Genomic DNA, 19660 nt, shown 5'->3' with positions numbered 1-19660 from the left:
TTATGTACTTGATGATACGGAGCTGAATAAAGATGTAAACTGAACTCTTGTGCAGAGTTTGGGCCAATGTGAGCTTTTCTAGTTGTATGGGGTTAAAGTGCAGGGTTCATTTAAGTGAGTGGACAACTGCTATAATAATCATCAATTAATTGATGATTCATAATGAAGATTCAACATGTTGAATCTGCCCCCACTTTGGGTATTCATTTTGAAACTTGAGATTGCAGCAAAACAAATATATTCATCAAAATAAAGATCCAACACTAAGTATTCCGTGGTGCATCCAGGCAAATCCACAAAGATAAATATGTACCCTTTCGTGCATCAAGCTCACCCTGGCTTTCCCAAGTTTATTTTCATACTGCCAAAGGATCAGGCTGAATATTTGATTATTGTACTTCAGGTAGAAAATGTATTGAATTTGAATCTGCATTTTGCTTTATGAACTTCCCTTACCTGATGATAGAGGGCCACCTTAAGGATCAGGTTTTCATTACTTCGATTTTCCATGTTTGTGATGTTAATATTTTGAGAATCTATTACAGTACAGAGGATGGCATTTTTACAATTTCAAAATAGATTTTAATTTTCAAAATATAATACAGGGAAAAATGAGTACAGTATATACATACACATATTCAATTATATATGAAATTGTATACTAGCAAAATAAAATATTTGACTATAGGGTAACACACCCAAAAATTAAGTTTCTAAGTATCCTGCCCATGCTATAATCTGTTCCCAGACAAGTAAGAATATGGTATTATAACAATTGTGTTCCTTTTGTTGCTCATCAATGACTTTTGTATCAATGATATCAGAACTATGTACAGTATTTCAACTGTTTCACACTTTCCCTCTGAAATAGGTTATAATTATTGATCAATGGTTAAACAGTTACCTCTGCCAATTTATGTACTAATCATAACAAGGATATCATACCAATAATTATATCCAGTGTGCAAAAATTTCAGATGTGAAACTTTAACACTAGCGGCAGGCAAAAAGGAGCAAGAGCCATTTTATTGCAACATTATTCACCTATAGGCCAAGTGGGTCAACCCTGTGGACAACAGCCCAAGTGTATTTTACCCCAAACAAGCCTAGGCTTGAGACCAACTCTAATTCCCTTAGGGTTAGTAGGCTGGGTCATTTTAGTTTCTACATGTCATCCTCTGATCCAGTTAACTATGCTTAACAAAGACAGACAAAGTGTTACCAGTGCTAGTACTACAATGGCTGGTTATTCTACCTAAATACACAGAAACCCATATGCCCACTGCAGTACGTATGTCTGATACACAGTGACTGATTATGTCATTGTGTATCTCAAATTCTAGTTGACTCTTTTTCAGTTCCTCCAATAGTGCCTCACTCACCGTTGTAATGGAATCCATCCACCTTGCTGCTGGTTGTCTATCTCTTTCCCTTACCTTTCTTAACATTAGAGCCATCTCCAGAGAGTTAGGTCTTGGTATAATGTGTCACAATTAGAATCATTTGACCCTGGTCATTTGAGCTTCTAGGTTGATTTATTCAAAATTATTTATTTTGTTTGTTTGTTTGCTGTCCACAATATTCTCAGGAGTCTTCTCCAAAACCAAAGTTCAAAAGCACCATCCTGTTCTGCTTTTTTCAAACTCTTTACGTTTGAACACTGTCCACTATTTACAACACATTATAAAACAGCTTTCTCAGACACACGTGTACTTATTCTGATTCTGCCCAAAAGACAGACTGTCACTTCAGATTGTAGGAGAATGTCACCTATATTATTAGAAACACCTTTAACCAACAGGCCTCATCACAGCTCTGGAAATGGGCAAGTCTCCACCCCGCTTCATTTGGAAATATACAAAAAGTCCATATATTATTATTATTATTATTATTATTATTTATTCGATTTGTATGCCGCCCCTCTCCGAAGACTCGGGGCGGCTCACAATATACCTTTGATTTGAAATCATATTAACATAGGGATCGACAGTAATGGGTTGCTAGCTGGTATGCACCACACTGCGTATCAGTAGCGAAAACGGAGCTGCGTACGCAGCTCTGGGTGACCGGCAGGTAGGCACACACGTCCGAGCGAGATTTGGCTTCTGCGAATGGACAGGAAGTGAAATCTCATGAGAGAATATGGATGTGTGCAAAATTTTGGCGATTTTTTGCTTCTGCACATGCGCGGAAGCAAAAAAAATCACCAGAATCTTGCACTGCTGCATGTCTTCTTGCGATGTTTTGCTTCCTGCACATGCGCAGAAGCCAAATCCCACTCGGATGTGCATGCGCACATGCCAATCACTCAGATGTATGCATGCAGCTCCATTTTCGCTACCTATAAGCGGTGTGGCACATACCGGCTAGCAACCCATTACTGTCAATCATTATTAGCACGTACCGGCTAGCAACCCATCAAGTGGTAGATTTGGCTTGTGTCATGTGCAGGAAGTGAAATATTATTGAGAAGACATGCAGCTGTGCAAACATCACACCTGTAGTGGTGATAAGAAGGAATCCCCACCTGGGGATCGAGGATAATCTGAATTTGTAAAAAAGTACACATTCCAAATCATCTACAAACCTGTCTTAGTAATACAATCAGAATATTGGAAAAGACCTTAGTGGATTGTAGTCCAACCCCCTGCTCAAGCAGAAGACCTATATCATTTTGGACAAGTGACTGTGTCCAGTCTCTTTTTAAAAACCTCCAATGACGAATCACCTACAACCTCTGAAGGCAAGCTGTTACATTAATTAATTGTTCTCACTTAGTGTTCTGTCTGGGTCCCCCCAGACGCCAACACCAACTAAAAAGAGTATCCAGACACACTGGTAAAAAGCAAAGGCAGTTTATATATTTGAAAGCAAACACAGGTAACAAAAACTGTTCTTACAGACAGGAACGTTATGAAGCTTCACAGAGATTTCACGACGGCCAGGCAATAAAACAGGATTCTTGCTGGCAGAAACAACACTGGAGGTAATAAAACCCACGCCTCCCCCAAGTCTTCAGCCTTCGAAGCCACAAGCCAGGATCAGAGATGCCAAGAATTGAAGCATGGTCACAGAACTCCCAATAGATAACTCTCCACAATACAGTAAGGGCGGGCCTGCCTTTTCAACCCTGCTGAGGAGAACCACACCCAAACCCAGCTGTTACCAATTCAGGGATGGAAATACCTTGCTAATTGGCCCCTTCTTTGGGCTGCCCGTCTCTGCCTCATATCTATGATAGCCTGGGCGTCTTCATCTAATGAATCCAGGCTACTCGTTGGGGAGAGGCCCCCCCGGGGGTCTCAGGCTGCTCTCCCTCCTCCTCTTCCTCTTCTGCCTGGTCCTCCCCCTCCTGTTCATCGTCCTCCCCCTCTGAGCATGGATCCGGCAGAGTTCCAGCCGTTCCCTGAGGAGCCTCAGGCTGAATCACAACACTTAGGAAGTTTCTTCTTAATTCCAGGTTGCTTCTCTCCTCGATTAGTTTCCATCCATTGTTTCTTGCCTTGCCTTCTGATGCTTTAGATTTAGAAAATAAGTTGACCCCCTCTTTGTGGCAGGTCCTCAAATAATGGAATACTGCTACATTTTGTCACCCCAGTCCTTAGAAACATAGAAGATTGACTGCAGAAAAAGACCTCATGGTCCATCTAGTCTGCCCTTATACTATTTCCTGCAATTTATCTTAGGATGGATATATGTTTATCCCAGGCATGTTTGAATTCAATTACTGTGGATTTACCAACCACGTCTGCTGGAAGTTTGTTCCAAGCATCTACTACTCTTTCAGTAAAATGATATTTTCTCACGTTGCTTCTGACCCCCAACTAACCTCAGATTGGGCCCCTTGTTCTTGTGTTCACTTTCCTATTAAAAGCACTCCCCTCCTGAACCTTGTTTAACCCTTTAACATATTTAAATGTTTCGATCCTGTCCCCCTTTCCCTTCTGTCCTCCAGAGTCCAGGCTATACAGAGTGAGTTCATTAAGTCTTTCCTGATAAGTTTTATGCTTAAGACCTTCCATCATTTTTGTAGCCCATCTTTGGACCTTTGGTCTTTCTTTTCTCTAGACCAGCCATATCCAATTCCTGCAACCGTTCTTCAAAAACGAAAACGGTTTTATTTCCAGGTAAAACCAAGTAAACAAAGCTGTTCTGGTAAACAAAGCTGCTTGAATAGATGCTTAGCTTGAGCCATTTTTTATTCAGCCTACTTCAAAATGGAATTCTGACTATGTACTTTCTTCCTGTGGGATATGCTGGAGATGCATCTAAAACTTCAAAGGTATAAAAATGTAACAGTTAAAAATGCTACTAATGCGAGTTAAACTATGATTGCCCGTTGGCTTTATTGCAACAAACACTGTAAAAAACGACAAATAATTAAAATGTAACTTTTTTAAAGAAAAAAAAATCGAACATCGATTCGAGAGCAAAAATTTATTGTGGCTCTCCTGCAAATTCTTCCAGGCTTTTCTTCCTCTCCTACCACGCCAGCAAAGGCTCCGCAAAAGAACAAAAGTAATAACTCTTCGCACATGCGCCGTGGGGTAACTCTTGAAGGAGAAATAAAAACCACAAGTCCCAATATGCACTTCTTTAAGCAGACGCAATAAATTCAAGTTACGCACCCGTGATGCATTCTGGGATATGCAGGACAGTTACAAGTTCCACGATGTACAATATCCTTCCGCTGAAAACATAGTCCCATTCATATGAAAATAGGGTCACACCAAGAAATCAGAACGAATCCTTTTCTCTTAATTATTTTGGCCGTTTAGAACACCTTTCCTACGCCGTATTATTCTCACTCCTTAAGCCACCTGAGAGAACCAAAGACTTTTGAGGGTAGGAGGAAGTCGGGTGAAGTGCTTCCGCTTGGCGGAGGAAAGCGATATAAAAACCCCACGGAAAGAACCGGACCTTCTTTCGCCTCCTCACCGTCAAAATGGTGGGTACCGCGCGCGTGCCGCAAAGGAGAAGCTCGTGAGACAAAAAAAATCCCAGTCCTGGAGAACCAGAGGGCGGGTTTTGAGGCCTGTATGGAATTACCTGAGGGAGGGGAGGTGGCTGTTCCGTTAAACCCTGGACCGCGGTATATAAGTCCCGTTTAAGCAAGCTTGGCGGAAAGCTGGGTTTGCGGTCAAAAAGTCGCCCTTCTCTGGTGTTTTGGGATTCCTGGCACAATCATACTCAATCCCCCTGCGCCCGTCACCTCTGTGGTAAAGTCCTTGCCTCGAGGAGTTGGCGGGCCGCGGCTAACGTTCTTACCTCGCGGTATTGCTCCGAGGTGGAAGGGAGTGGCGGCCCATCAGGGTTCGTTGGCCTCCCGCGTGCTGGTCTGCGATGCCAGTTGGGAATGAGAATGGGGTTCGCACTCGGAAACATCTGGAGGGGCCCCCATTTAAGGGAGACCGTTGCAGTAGGGCGGGACTGACTCAAATGGCGCCTGAGACTAAGCTGGGTTAGGATTTGAATAGTACATGTCCTTCTTGGGGTGGAGGTGGGGGGCGGAGGAGAGAGAAATCCCAGTGAAGGAATACTTAAAGTGCTTTATACAAACAGGATTTAGTGTGAAATTGACAGCCAGAGAGTTCAACTGAATAACCCACAAGCATAGAAACATAGAAGATTGACCGCAGAAAAAGACCTCATGGTCCATCTAGTCTGCCCTTATATTATTTCCTGTATTTTATCTTAGGATGGATCTATGTTTATCCCAGGCATGTTTAAATTCAGTTACTGTGGATTTACCAACCACATCTGCTGGAAGTTTGTTCCAAGCATCTATTAGTCTTTAAGCATCTTTAAAAAGCATCTTTTAAAATATTTGGGGTTTTTTTCCTGGAGTGGCTTAGCCGTTTCCTGAAAGGTGCATGCCAAAGGTCGCCTTCCTTCAATTTAAAAAAAGTTTGATGACTTACTATGATTTTGTTTATGGTGCCCTCACATGTCTGCCCATCATATGGCAGAACATTTCGTGCCGTTATGGACCTTACCGGCGGACACATCGTGTACAGCCCACAACCCATTAGATGTTAAGGTCCTCTTCGAACACGATGCACGAATATCATCATTTTTAAAAATCGTGTAAGAGGCAAATGATGAGACTGTTTTGCTGGGGAGGACATTAAGAAATAAATCTTTAAGATGTGTAGAAATAAGATTGACATCTTTTCCAGTTTGTGGGTTTAAATACTGGCCTCTTTATTGTATTGTATAATTTTATTTATTTATTTATTTATTCGATTTTTATGCCGCCCTTCTTAGACTCAGGGCGGCTTACAACATGTTAGCAATAGCACTTTTTAACAGAGCTAGGCTATTGCCCCCACAATCCGGGTCCTCATTTTGTTGCATTTATAATAATAGATCCCAAAAAGCCAGTGTTTAAACATACTTATTGGAAAAGATGAACATCTTTGCTTATCCCTCATACACATATATGTGCATTTGCTGCTGTTTACATTTGATTTTTTTAACTGGGAAAAAGACAGTAGAAGTTCTGTTTGAATGTGTACATATGTGCACACATGCAAAATGTGCCTTTGAGTTAGAGGTGTTGAGGAATTAGTGGCAGGATAGCAATGCTTCCTGGTTATCAAAGCAAGTACTATCTGTAACAATACCATCTGTTCTTAGAAGAAGACATTTTTCTAGCTTGGTTCTAGAATCACCTGAGCTACCACAACATGGTTTTACATCTATCACTTTGCGTTTCAGTCTGTTCTTCATTGATTAACATTCTATTATGTATTTTTGTTCCTTTAAATAGACGAGGAAGAGAAGAAACAACGGCCGTGCCAAGAAGGGCCGAGGACATGTCCAGCCAATACGCTGTACCAACTGTGCCCGTTGTGTCCCCAAGGATAAAGCTATTAAGAAGTTTGTCATCCGAAATATTGTAGAAGCAGCTGCAGTCCGAGATATCTCTGAAGCGAGTGTTTTTGATTGTAAGCCCTTTCTCTTGCTATGTCCCTGGTTTTAATTGCCAGTGTTAAGTTGAAATTAGAAAATTTAAAGAATTAGGAGAAGACATTACAATGAACAGTCATATATTCCTTTGTATTTGAGATAGTAATGTGATGATTGTTGTTACGATTCTCATTGTACATACTCTATACTCTTCTGTGTCTGACAGGAAGATTTTCTTAATTCTGTTCAATAGTTCATCCAAATTTTTCGTATTTGTAGCATTGTAGTTTTGACTGATTCAAGATCCATTAAAAGAAAAGATAGGCAGGAAAGAACTAAAAGTAGACTCTAGATGAGAGTTCTCTTAAATTTCAACTGGAGTTTGATGGGAAAGTTCTTTTGCCATCAAAACTAATCACTCCATTGATTTTAGTGCATTATCTGAAGTACTGTAATAGAACTTGTGGTTTGTTGTTGCTTTATCAAGATCTATCTTGTGGGACCTTGCTTTAAAATGAATAATTGTTAAGATGAATGTTATGTTACTAAAAATACCTTTTTTATAATTGTTCATTCTGTTGGATTTGGTTAAATAATATTGAAGCTTTTTTTTCTTGTTTCATAATTTATTCTTTCATGGTAATAAAAGGAACCCTGGGGCAGATTATAACAGACTTTCAGAGGGGATCAGAAATCTGCTGTTGTGTCTAATTAGATCATTGTAGTCTTTTCCAGTTACCTTTTGTTTTTTCCTCAGCCTATGTGCTACCTAAACTCTATGTGAAGCTTCACTATTGTGTTAGCTGTGCTATCCACAGCAAGGTAGTGAGGAACCGATCCCGTGAGGCCCGGAAGGACCGCACTCCTCCTCCCCGGTTCAGACCAGCAGTAAGTGTGTGATAAACTGCATATTATTGCATTATTACTAACAAAGAAAAATCTAACCTAGTTGGTGGAGTACAAATACATCATTTTTGCATGATTATATAAGCTATCCTTACAACCACAATTGGAATCAGGATTTTGGCCACTAAGAAGTGTGTTTGCTAAGTGACTCAATATGTGACCGAACCTGACTGACATTTTTTGCCATGGTTGTTGGGCGATTCCATGTGCCCCAATTGATATTGCTTGTCAGAAACTGGGTAGTGAGGCCACAAATCGCAATAACATGGCTGTGGGATGCTGCAGTTGGTCATAAATGCTAGCAGGTTGTCAAGCGGTAGGACGGAAGGGTAGGATGGAAATTTTTTGCCCAAGGCTGTGTAGCTTTGAACCATTGTTACAACTGTAAATTGTGGGCTGCCTGTTTAAGACGGGTGTATAGGGAATATTTTAACAATTGGTGACAGGAACTATTATAGAGATTTCAGGAGGTTCGGGGATGGAATTGTACCCTGGCCCCTGAGCATCTGCATAAAGTGGCATGCAGCCACTGAGCTACACTTTTATGTTCCTCACACAAGCAAATATGCTAAGGATTTGCCTTTCTGTGTTTACGTGATATGTTACACATGATGAGGATTGTTTGATTCCATGTTGGAATGATAGTAATCCTGATAGTCCTGGATTGCATATTATCAATGAACTGGCGAAACAGCATTTTGTTGAATTGGCAGAGGCCACAGGTATTCTTATATTCTTATTGCCGGGGTGGCGCAGCAGGTAGAGTGCTGTACTGCAGGCCACTGAACCTGACTAGATCTGAAGGTCAGCGATTCAAATCTCATCACCGGCTCAAGGTTGACTCAGCCTTCCATCCTTCCGAGGTGGGTAAAATGAGGACCCGGATTGTGGGGGCAATAGGCTGGCTCTGTTCAAAAGTGCTATTGCTAACATGTTGTAAGCCGCCCTGAGTCTAAGGAGAAGGGCGGCATAAAAATTGAATGAATGAATAAATAAATAAATAAATAAATCTTTGTTATACAAGGCAGCTATATTTTAAATCTCTGTTGAGATAGAAATAAGAATGTTCTTAATTTGTTATATTTGTCATTAGCAATAATGTTAGATGAATATCTTCTAAAACACTTCTTTTTTTTTCCTCCTTCAGGGTGCTGCACCGAGACCACCCCCTAAGCCTATGTAAGGAGATGTTTTAAAAAATGTCAATTCCAAATATTGAGTCAATAAATACATTTACAAGTGATAGTCTCTGTGTTATCTGTAGAGTGTTTTTAAAAGGGCGGGTCTTAAAAATGGTAAGGGTACAAGATTGATTAATACATTTTAAGTATGTTCCAAATAACTTTAAAAAAACCTTGAGTGATGCAAGTAGCCTTGAAAACAATAGGTTTGTTCAGCTCTTAGAAAGAATATATTGTTTCATGAAGCAGCTTTGAGAGAGCTCTCAAACTTTCATCAAAATTTGATAGCAACTCTTTTTCTGTATGGGATTTCTTCTCATATTTGAGAATGTTGGCTTGCCATACCCATCCTCCTCTTGTATACTATGAAATCAAAAAGATTCAACGGTTTGCAAGTATTTTGTCCAGTAAAATGTTTTTAGCGTGCCATTTCAAATGCTATAGAATAGCTTTTACAACTTTTAATCATTGCTTTCCAGAATGAATGTAACAAGCAGCAATTTGAAAAGTGAACAGCTGGTAGTTAGGAATCAAAAGATTTTTGTGCAAGCCAAATGTTTTTCTGAATTTTTTTTCCTCTCGTGGAAATGTGTTTGAAAGAATAATACAAGTGCAGCATATAAAATTAATTTTTGGAAAGGACTCTTATGTACAAGACATTCTGAGTCTCCGTTCCAATTTATGTTGTTCCAGCCAACTTGGATGATTCCTTATGTAACTGGCTGCTGTTGTGTTTTGTTGGCACTAAGAGAAGTTTGTTTACCCATTTGGCAGGAGATGGATTTACGTACTGTTACTTGGTAATACTGTAGTTCAACGTGCACAGATTTTTCAGCCCCTTCCAATAATTATATTCGACCTGTGAGTTATAGACTAGTAATTTTCATCATTCTCAACTGAAGGCAGTATGAGCATACTCTTGGAGTTGTGTATCCATGTTTTTCTATTAATAAGTTCTCTCCAGCTTGTATTAGCTTTGAAAAACTAAAGTTCAATGTAAAAATTTAAAATACAGTTAGAAAAATCGGAATTGTGACTATAAGTGGAAAATTTCATTAAGAGCTGGTAATTTTGACATTTGAGATGTGAAAATGAAAGTTTGTTTGAATCAAAATTCTTTGTCCAGTCATTAATATTCTTTTGAGAAACTTAAGCTGCTTTTATATGTACGTATAGTTGAAGTAAATGCTTTGTTCTTTGTAAAAGAGGAAAAAGCAAATTAGTTCTAACTTATAACTTCAAATGCTGTTGGTTTTGGTCATAATTAAACTTCAAAGGCCTCAGCAGGTGGCAGCATTTGGCTTCCCTGGGTCAGATCAAGTTAATTGTTGATTATCAGAGTACCAGGGAATCTAATTGGTTGTAGTCTAGACTAGAGTGGAACATTTTTAAAAAATGTTCTGGTAGTAGTTAATGCAAACCTGGCATTGGCAAGAAAATTGCTTCTTTACTGCATCCTAGGTTTAGCTAAGAGATTCTGTTTAAATCTTCAGAGCAATTAGTCATAATGCATCTTTTAAAAGTGCAAAAGAAGCAGTTCCAGGTTTCTAGTCTCTAGAACAAAATTGGGGAGCTATGACCCCTTTATGACTTATGGACTTCAACTCCCAGAATTCCAGCATAGACCATAGGTGCCTCACTCCTACTCAAGAGGAAAAGCTGGAAGTAATATACTGTATTTAAGAAAGATACTCAGGCATAAATTGGCCCTTATATCTTTAAGACAGATCCACAACATGGAGTGTGGATTCTTGGGTTTGGCCAAGGCTTCAGGCCTATTGTGGCAATTGCTCCCTTTGTAGTAACTGGAAGATGCTGTCCAAAAGTCAAATGTGCCCACTGCTCTAAAAATTTAAATTATCTCTGCCTTGGACCTGGAAGGGCGATTGTTCTTAAGAATATTCATTGTCCTCATTTTTACCACTTGACAATATGATGGCAATCCTTTTTGATAGCTTAGGCATTGTAGGGTTTATTACTGTAATTGCATCCAGAAAACCATAATGGGGAACAGCAAATTTAAGATTGCTGCATTTCAAGAGTATGCAACTAGCATTACCAGAAGGTCTGCAAAAGTAGGGATAGATTCTGGAGTTGGGGATAAAATGCATGTCTCTAAGCACCTTTTGCTCCTTAAGCTCCTTCCTCCATTGCAAAACAATGAACACAAGGCCCAATTTTCCTGAAAAAGCTGAGCAAAAGGTCTGGCAAGTGATGGGTTAATCCTAACCCTAACCTCAAACTGAACTCTTAACACTCCTGTAATTCCTGCTAGTAACTCAAGGGGGCAACAGCAAATAGTGGAAGCAAGAATCAGTATTAAGGAAGTAGTAAGGAAGTCAATACAGTACTTCTCAGCACATTAATACAGTTTGTGGCTTAGTACATCCATTGAGATGGAGAGAAATCTCTTACTAGAAGCAAAGGTGTAAGGGGGTCAGTAAGCTGCTAACTGGGGTATGAGACAGGTAGGGTTGTGAATTAAGATAGATTAGTTCTAAACTGCTTCTGAAAGCTGCTACAATTGAGGGAAAGACTGACTAATTTTATCTAAGTAACCATTAGATTGTGCTTACAATTATCTTGTCCACCATGATAATGCCAGTTTGGGAGAGAAGTGTATTGGATTGAATCAGAAATTAAACCTGCCCTTGATTGTGATTTAATCAAGGCAGATTATAAGAAAAGACATCAAAATATTTTGGGTTGTCCCATCATAGCTCTCCATCTAATGTCTGGTTTTTGGTCTGTGATTCTTACCTTAAAATGAAATTATCTTCTTGGGATTGGAACTGGGCCCTTCTCTTCAAATAATTGACTTTTTGAGTTCCCTTTGTCCATTGGAAACATGATCACAGATAAAGAACGGAGGGCTCCCTTTGACAAACAACTAGCTTGAATGAAATCAGGCCTCAGTGCATCCACTGAGCGTTGCATGTTCCAGGATGTCTTTGGCTGGATTTCATCAGGATACTGCCCCCACCCTCCTCGCCTTCTGCAAGAGTCTTTAAGGCTCACCTATGTCGCCATGCCTGGGGCATTTAGATCTTGCCCCCTGACCAATAAATGTGATGCATGGTGTGATTGGATTGTCTGATTGAGTAATATATAGGGTTTTTAGCTGTAGTTTTTTTAATGTATTAGATTTATTTTGTACGCTTTGTTTCTGTATTTATTCTTTGAGCCATCCCGAGTTTTCAGAGAAGGGCGGCACACAAATCTTAATAATAATAATAATAATAATAATAATAATAATAATAATAATAATAATAATAAATAATTTCCTTGGACTTAAAATAAACAATTGCTCTTGGTTAACTGCAGAATTTTATATTTTCAAAAGTAGAAGGACAGCTGCTTCTGTTGTCTTTTCCCAGATGCCCTCTGTGGAATCTCAGATATTCTCCCATAGCATAAAATAATTCAATTATGTCTGCCTGACACCTCTGGCATTCCATACGAAGAGATACTGCAAACTTTGGGGCTCTGCCATCATATTCTCTGCATCTTTCATACAGCCATTGTACTATGACTGGCTCTGACTTCTGAACTACCCCTTCAAAAAGGAATGGGGATATAATACTGTATTCCTTTTTCAGACCTGGACTTCATGTATCTGAACAAAGTGGAACAAAATCCTTAAAAACTCATGGATGAGTCATTGGGTAATCTTTTAATGTGCTATAAATGGCAACAAACTGACACATGTCCCTTCTTGATGACATGTGAAATAATTTTAGGAAAGGCATATTATTGAGGGCATTTTTTAAAAGAGGCAACAGTAGTTGACTTATGGTTATTCTCAGTGGAGATCAATAGCGTTACATGTGAAATGATTGTGTCATTTGTAGGTAAGTCATATCGTGAATCAAATTAACATAGTTCACTTAATTTGTATGATGATGTCACAATATAGATGACATCACTGGTTTCTATCATCTGCTTTTTATATTAGTTCAATTGTATCCTGTGATTTGTCTTTATTTTACCTTGTACTCAAAAGCAGAAATTCCAGAAACCACACATCTTTGAAAAATACAGCATGTGGCCTATTCCAGCATTTAATTTTGAACACCTTCCCTTACAATTCTGGAGAATGATGCGAACGTGCAATAGAGCAGTGCAGAAACCCATGCCCTGGCGTCTGTGCTTTGTACCCAGCATCCACAGCAACCCATTCTTCCACAGAGAGACATCTACAGAATTCTGCACTAGCTCCAGAACAGCAAATGCAAATCCCTTTGAGGACTGGGAGAAGCAGCTAGCGAACAGCAAAGGTGGCTGCTTTCCTTCTCTTGATGGCTCTCCTGTCATTTTCTCATGTTCCATCTGATCACGTCTATTGTTCGGGTCACACTGAATCTAAGGGGCAGAAAGAAGTTCAGCTTGCTAAGAGGAAGGCCATGCTTTTCTGGGTCTTCCTCCCACCCTTGAATCTATAAGGAGTGGCTACTTCAGACCTCCTTTCTAGTGGAAATACAGGATGCCACTTAACTTGATTCAGACCATTGATCTGTCTGGCTCAGCAGTGTCTCTGTACTCTTTGGCAGTCATCGTGCAACATTTCCATAATAGAAAGTTTCCCAACCTTGCTTGTCTGGAGATGCAGATGATGAAACCTGGGATCTTTTTTTGCATGCAAAGCATGTACTTTCCTATCTAACTATGGCTTTTCTAAGGAAGGACATTCCTGACAATCCTAGTCATGGGAGCACTCTTCTTAACACATCCTGATTCTTTTTTCCTTTTGCATGCTGTCTTTTGCACGTCTTCACTTCATGAAAAAAAAAGAGAGAGGATGAGAGGTCCATCCGCCCCCAGGAACCCCTCAGAAGTTACTGGGGAAATAAACCAGCAGGGTGCCTTAGGACCTAACAGAAAGAAGGTGCCGTGGTTTTAATTTAATTTAATTAATTTGACTTCTATGCCACCCAATCCCAATGGGACTCAGGTCAGTTTACAACAGTAAATAGAACATACAATAAACAAAGTCGAATATTAGTGATAAGAACAGTAAAAACCCATAATAAATCCTAACGAACTATCCAATCAAACCCACATGCACACAGAATCAGTTACAAATCAGATATTATATGATAAGATGTTATATTCATGGTCCCTAGGCTTGCAAAGCCAGATCTTCACAGCCTTTCGGAAGGACAAAAGGATGGGAGCAGTGCAGGCACCGGGGGGAGGGGGTAGTTGATTCCATAAGGTCGGGGCAGCCACAGAGAAGGCTCTAAACTGCGGGCCCATCAACCAGCATTGTTTAGTCAATGGAACCTGGAGCAGGCCAACTCCTTGTGATCTAATTGGTCTCTGGGAGGTATATGGCAGGAGATGGTCTTTTAAATTTTGTTCGTGGCTTTTCATTCCTTCAGAATTGAACCTTTTGGAGGTTTCCAACTTGGTGGGATTTAGGCATGTTGGACTACGGGTCCCAACACCTCTGTATAGTAATGTCTGAGAACTTTGGAAGTTGTATTCCAAAGACGCAAAGCCAAAACAAGTCAAGAAGAGGTGGAGACTTGCACAGAATCAAATGGTAGGATGTGGCTTTGGAGAAGAGAGAAATGTCAGCTTTCTCATTTTAGATTCAGCTATGCTCATTTAAGGAGTAAGTGAAAAGCAATTTTCTATGATCCTGCCAAAGGAGCCAAACAGGCGAGGGGAACAATTAATTAAAATACTTCAAAATCCAAAGGAATGTGTGATAGAAACAGGCCACCCATCGTTCGGCTACTGTTAAAAAAAATGCACAGTAAAACACGTTTGGTTAGTGGAGAATACTTCCTGCCCAATTATGCTTATTATTTAGTTACTTTCAGAATATTAATACTGCTTTCCCAAACAACCTTACACTGTGTAAAAATCTGAAAAAGAAAAATCCTTCCTTACACTAATAAAGCCATCTTCATAAAATAAAGAATAAAATAATAAATCCCTTCTTCACTGAAAACATAGCTAAAATAGGCACCCACTTGTCATTAGACAAACTATCAAGCATTCCATATCTGCTGTAGTTTTAGTTATCTTCAAAGTTTGCCGCGTGTGGAGGATCATTGCAGTGATCCTATTGTATAACAATGAACCATCAATACCATCACCAGGACTTTTTGGTCCAGGGACAGCTGAATTGGCAAAGGGTCCTGTGGCCATGACCTCCGCCTCCTACTCACGTAGGAGCACTAACTCCAGAACAACCTCCATATTGCAGAGTTGCTCTTTCAGGGGAGTACAACCTTCTCTATAACTGATACTGGAATCAACATTTTTGGAAAGTCCATCTGTTTTAAAGACGAACAGAACCCCTGTGCTGCTAGGTTTAATCTGATCCCTCCCCTAATATCCAGTTTTTCACATATTCTTTGTGTTAATAGATTTATGGGACACTTGGCCATGCCTTGCCACTATATAAGGGACATTCTGAGGGGAAGTGGGCACAATGAACAATGTTTATCATCACAGCAGTCGATGAATCAAAGCTGAGAGAGCTTTCTGCTTTCACAGACTTCCTATTCATGCCAGTTTTCATGTGGTTCTGATTTTCACTGATAGTTTGGTCAAGCTATCAGAGACAGTTCAGGACCTGATATTTAAGACTCTTGGTTTGGGCATGGGCCTGCTTATCTATGCTCATTAGCCGAGAATGCTGCCAGCATGATATGCTTTCAAGTTAACTAATTTTGTGTTTGAATTTGTGTTAACCAATAATACTTTTGCCACAATCAATGTTTGAAGTGTGTGTGGCTTTTCTTTCTGAACATTGACCCGCCCAGACAGAACATAAGGTACAACTTGAGTGTCCATAATGTAGCAATAACATCTCATTTCAAAATTGTAAATGACCCTTCCTGGGTAGTTTCATATACATGTTAAATAGCATTGGGGAAAGGACTAAGCTTTGTGATAGTCCATAATTATAGGATCAATTGTTTCTCTTGCACCACTGGAGGACCTGTGCAGTGTTGTACAGACAAGTAACAGCAGAATCACTGTAAAATAGTGTTCTCTGAGAATACCCTGGTCAATAATATCTACTACCACTAAGAAATCTCATAGGGGCAGGAACAGCACATTTCTACCAACTGATTAAGGTATCTACAATGGTGGCTTGCTGCTGGTTTGGACGAGTTCTCACATACCAGTGGGGGAAATTTCCACCCGCTCGCTGAACCTGCTGTCAACACCTCCGAACTGGTTCTCTGGTCACTGCAACCTACAAAGAACCCTCTCTACATGCAAAATTCAAAATGCGCACTTCTGTCGCAATGCGAACTGGTAGGGAAGGTAATTGAAACCCACGCCTGGATATTTACCTTCTAATTCTGTTCCAGCTATGTCTGTCTGGGGCTGAACCCTGGACAGATGGTAATAATAATAATAACAACAACAACAACAACAGAAGCAGCAGCAACAATCCTCTGGCAACACAACAACAACAACAGAAGCAGCAGCAACAATCCTCTGGCAATAAGCCAATAAAGATGGTCCCAGTAGTGCTGTGCCAAAAGACCTCAGCCGGCATTTGAAAACAATAAACATAGACAAAATCACGATCTGTCAGTTGCAAAAGGCCACCATACCTGCGCACCATACGAAAATACATCACATAATCCTAGACGCTTGGGAAGTGTTCGACTTGTGATATTGTGATACGAAATCCAGTATATAAATCTCATTTTCTGTTTGTGAATATAACAACAACAACAATAGAGTTGGAAGGGACCTTGGAGGTCTTCTAGTCCAACTCTCTGCTTAGGCAGGAAACCCAACACCACTTCAGGCAAATGGTTAGCCAACATCTTAAAAAGTTCCAGTGTTGGAGCATTCACAACTTCTGGAGGCAAGTTGTTCTACGGATTAATTGTTCTAACTGTTAGGAATTTTTTCCTTAGTTCTAGGTTATTTCTCTCCTTGATTAGTTTCTACCCATTGCTTCTTGTTTACCCTCTGGTGCTTTGGAGAACAACTCTTGACTCCCTCTTCTTTGTGGCAACCCCTGAGATATTTTGGAACACTGCTATCAAGTCTCCCCTAGTCCTTTTCATTAAACCAGACATACCCAGTTCCTGCAAACCAGAAGAAGAAGAATGCAACCATTCTTCATCATTTTTATATTTTCTAAAATCCTTTCTAGTTGATTCCCCATCACTTTCTCAACAACTTTTCCCCAAAAGAAGACTAGGCAGATGTCTAATATTGGTGGGTGAGAGATTTCTCTTCAAAGAGACATCCCACTGCCTCATTCAACGTAGGTGGCAACTCAATCTTCTACAGTACACAGAGGCATTAACCAGCAGCTGTCCATTTCACCCATCAGTTGCCTGAGTAAGTTAGATTGGGAGTGAGTCCAGTCCACAGATGGTGGAGGTCATACTACAAAGCATAGTTTTCTACCACCCAGGATCCATAAGCTCAAAATAATTCCAGTTCACAAAGACGTAACTATTCCCTTCCATACCTCTGCACGGTTGGCATTTGACTCTGAGGAAATATAAATGACTTTGTTAGCACGTAAGTGTGTATTTGTGTGTACACAAATAAGGGTTAAATAAGGTTCAGGAGGGAAGTGTTTTTAATAGGAAAGTGAACACAAGGACAAGGGGACACAATCTGAAGTTAGTTGGGGGAAAGATCAAAAGCAACATGAGAAAATATTATTTTACTGAAAGAGTAGTAGATCCTTGGAACAAACTTCTAGCAGACATGGTTGGTAAATCCACAGTAACTGAATTTAAACATGCCTTGGATAAACATACAGTGATACCTCGTCTTACAAACGCCTCGTCATACAAACTTTTCGAGATACAAACCCAGGGTTTAAGATTTTTTTGCTTCTTCTTACAAACTATTTTCACCTTACAAACCCACTGGGATGCCCCGGCTCCAGACTTCCATTGACAGTGAAGTGCCCATTTTTGCACTGGTGGGATTCCCCTGAGGCTCTCCTCCATAGGAAACCTCACCTCCGGACTTCCATGTTTTTGTGATGCTGCAGGGGGATCCCAGCAGAGGAATCCCAGGATCGCAAAAACGGGCGCTTCGCTGGCAACGGAAGTCCGGAGGTGGGGTTTCCCAGCGAGGGGAGCCTCAGTGAAATCGCAGCATCGCAAAAACGCAGAGATCCGGAGGTGGGGTTTCAAGGACTTCGGTGTTTTTGCGATGCTGTGTTTTCACTGATGCTCCCTTCACTGGGAAACCCCACCTCTGGACTTCCGTTGCCAGCAAAGCGCTCGTTTTTGCGATGCTGGTATTCCCCTGATGGGATTTCCCTGCAGCATTGCAAAAACACAGAAGTCCGGAGGTGGGGTTTCCCATGGAGGGGAGCCTCAGGGGAATCCCAGCAGCGCAAAAAGGGGCGCTTTGGTTTAGGTTTAGGTTTAGGTTTATTGGATTTATATGCCGCCCCTCTCCGCAAACTCGGGGCGGCTCACAACAATAATAAAAAACAGTACAGTACATAATACCAAATCCAATGCCCACCCATCCAGTTCCAATTGAAATTAATAATCTCATAAAAAACAGTATATATAAAAAACAGGCACACAGTCAATCGATCAACAAAACAACATGGGCAAGGGGGAGGTGTTTTAGTTCCCCCATGCCTGACGGCAAAGGTGGGTCTTAAGGAGTTTACGAAAGGCAGGGAGGGTGGGGGCAATCCTAATCTCAGGGGGGAGCTGGTTCCAGAGGGTCGGGGCCCCCACAGAGAAGGCTCTTCCCCTGGGTCCCGCCAGACGACATTGTTTAGTCGACGGGACCCGGAGAAGGCCAACTCTGTGGGACCTAACCGGTCGCTGGGATTCGTGCGGCAGGAGGCTTTGGCTGGCAAAAGAGGTGAATTTTGGGCTTGCACGCATTAAACGCTTTTCCATTGATTTCTATGGGAGACATTGTTTCATCTTACAAACTTTTCACCTTAAGAACCTTGTCCCGGAACCAATTAAGTTTGTAAGACAAGGTATCACTGTATATCCATCCTAAGATAAAATACAAAAAATAGTATAAGGGCAGACTAGATGGATCATGAGGTCTTTTTCTGCCGCCAGTCTTCTATGTTTCTATGTTTCTATATGTGAATTGCAGCAGTCTTGCCCTCCTCCACCACCTGCCCATCTTCGAAGGGGTTGCTCTGTGGAATAATTTCTTTGATTTCAGAATTGAGGTTACTTTCAGAGATCTTCAGTAGGAACGGGGAAACTATTTTTCACTGCCCAACATGAGATGCTTCTCTGGATTTAACACATATTCATTCATGCAACTGATGAATAATCCAGACTACATTTCTGAGGGAGGAGCACATACATCTGGCCTCCTTTTATGATGCTAACAAATACGACATATACAGCAATCTAAAGAAAAGCCCATTCTTGGAGCCTCTGAAAAGGTACTCCATATTCTGGAACACTAGACACCCTTCTGAAGTAGCAGAGCAGGAACTACTGCTCAGTGGATGTTTGTCAGACAAATACCTGCTGCAGAAGTCTGTGAATCATACACCTGGCCGCGACAGTAGGGAGGAAGGACTCTGCTTTATCATGAGCTGACTTGTTGACATCCTGAATGGTTTATGCTACAGCACCAATTTGCCTTGCCGAAATAAGGGTGGTGGACAGAGTCTATGTTACGTCCTTTTGCTTAGGGAGCATCTTACTTGA

The 19660-nt window shown here is 40.7% G+C and overlaps 1 protein-coding gene across 1 annotated transcript; it reads left to right on the top strand.

Moving 5' to 3' along the window:
* Positions 1-4850: 4850 nt before the first annotated feature.
* On the top strand, positions 4851-9061 carry RPS26 (ribosomal protein S26). Its single transcript, XM_070740370.1, has 4 exons — positions 4851-4948; positions 6773-6950; positions 7670-7800; positions 8966-9061. The coding sequence occupies exons 1-4, from the start codon at positions 4946-4948 to the stop codon at positions 8999-9001; spliced, it is 348 nt and encodes a 115-aa protein (XP_070596471.1). The 5' UTR covers positions 4851-4945; the 3' UTR covers positions 9002-9061.
* The last annotated feature ends 10599 nt before the right edge of the window (positions 9062-19660 follow it).

The sequence above is a fragment of the Erythrolamprus reginae genome, chromosome 2, assembly GCF_031021105.1.
Source record: "Erythrolamprus reginae isolate rEryReg1 chromosome 2, rEryReg1.hap1, whole genome shotgun sequence".
Classification (NCBI taxonomy): domain Eukaryota; kingdom Metazoa; phylum Chordata; class Lepidosauria; order Squamata; family Dipsadidae; genus Erythrolamprus; species Erythrolamprus reginae.
Note: the sequence above shows the minus strand (reverse complement) of the source record. Positions and strands in the feature narration are given on the sequence as shown.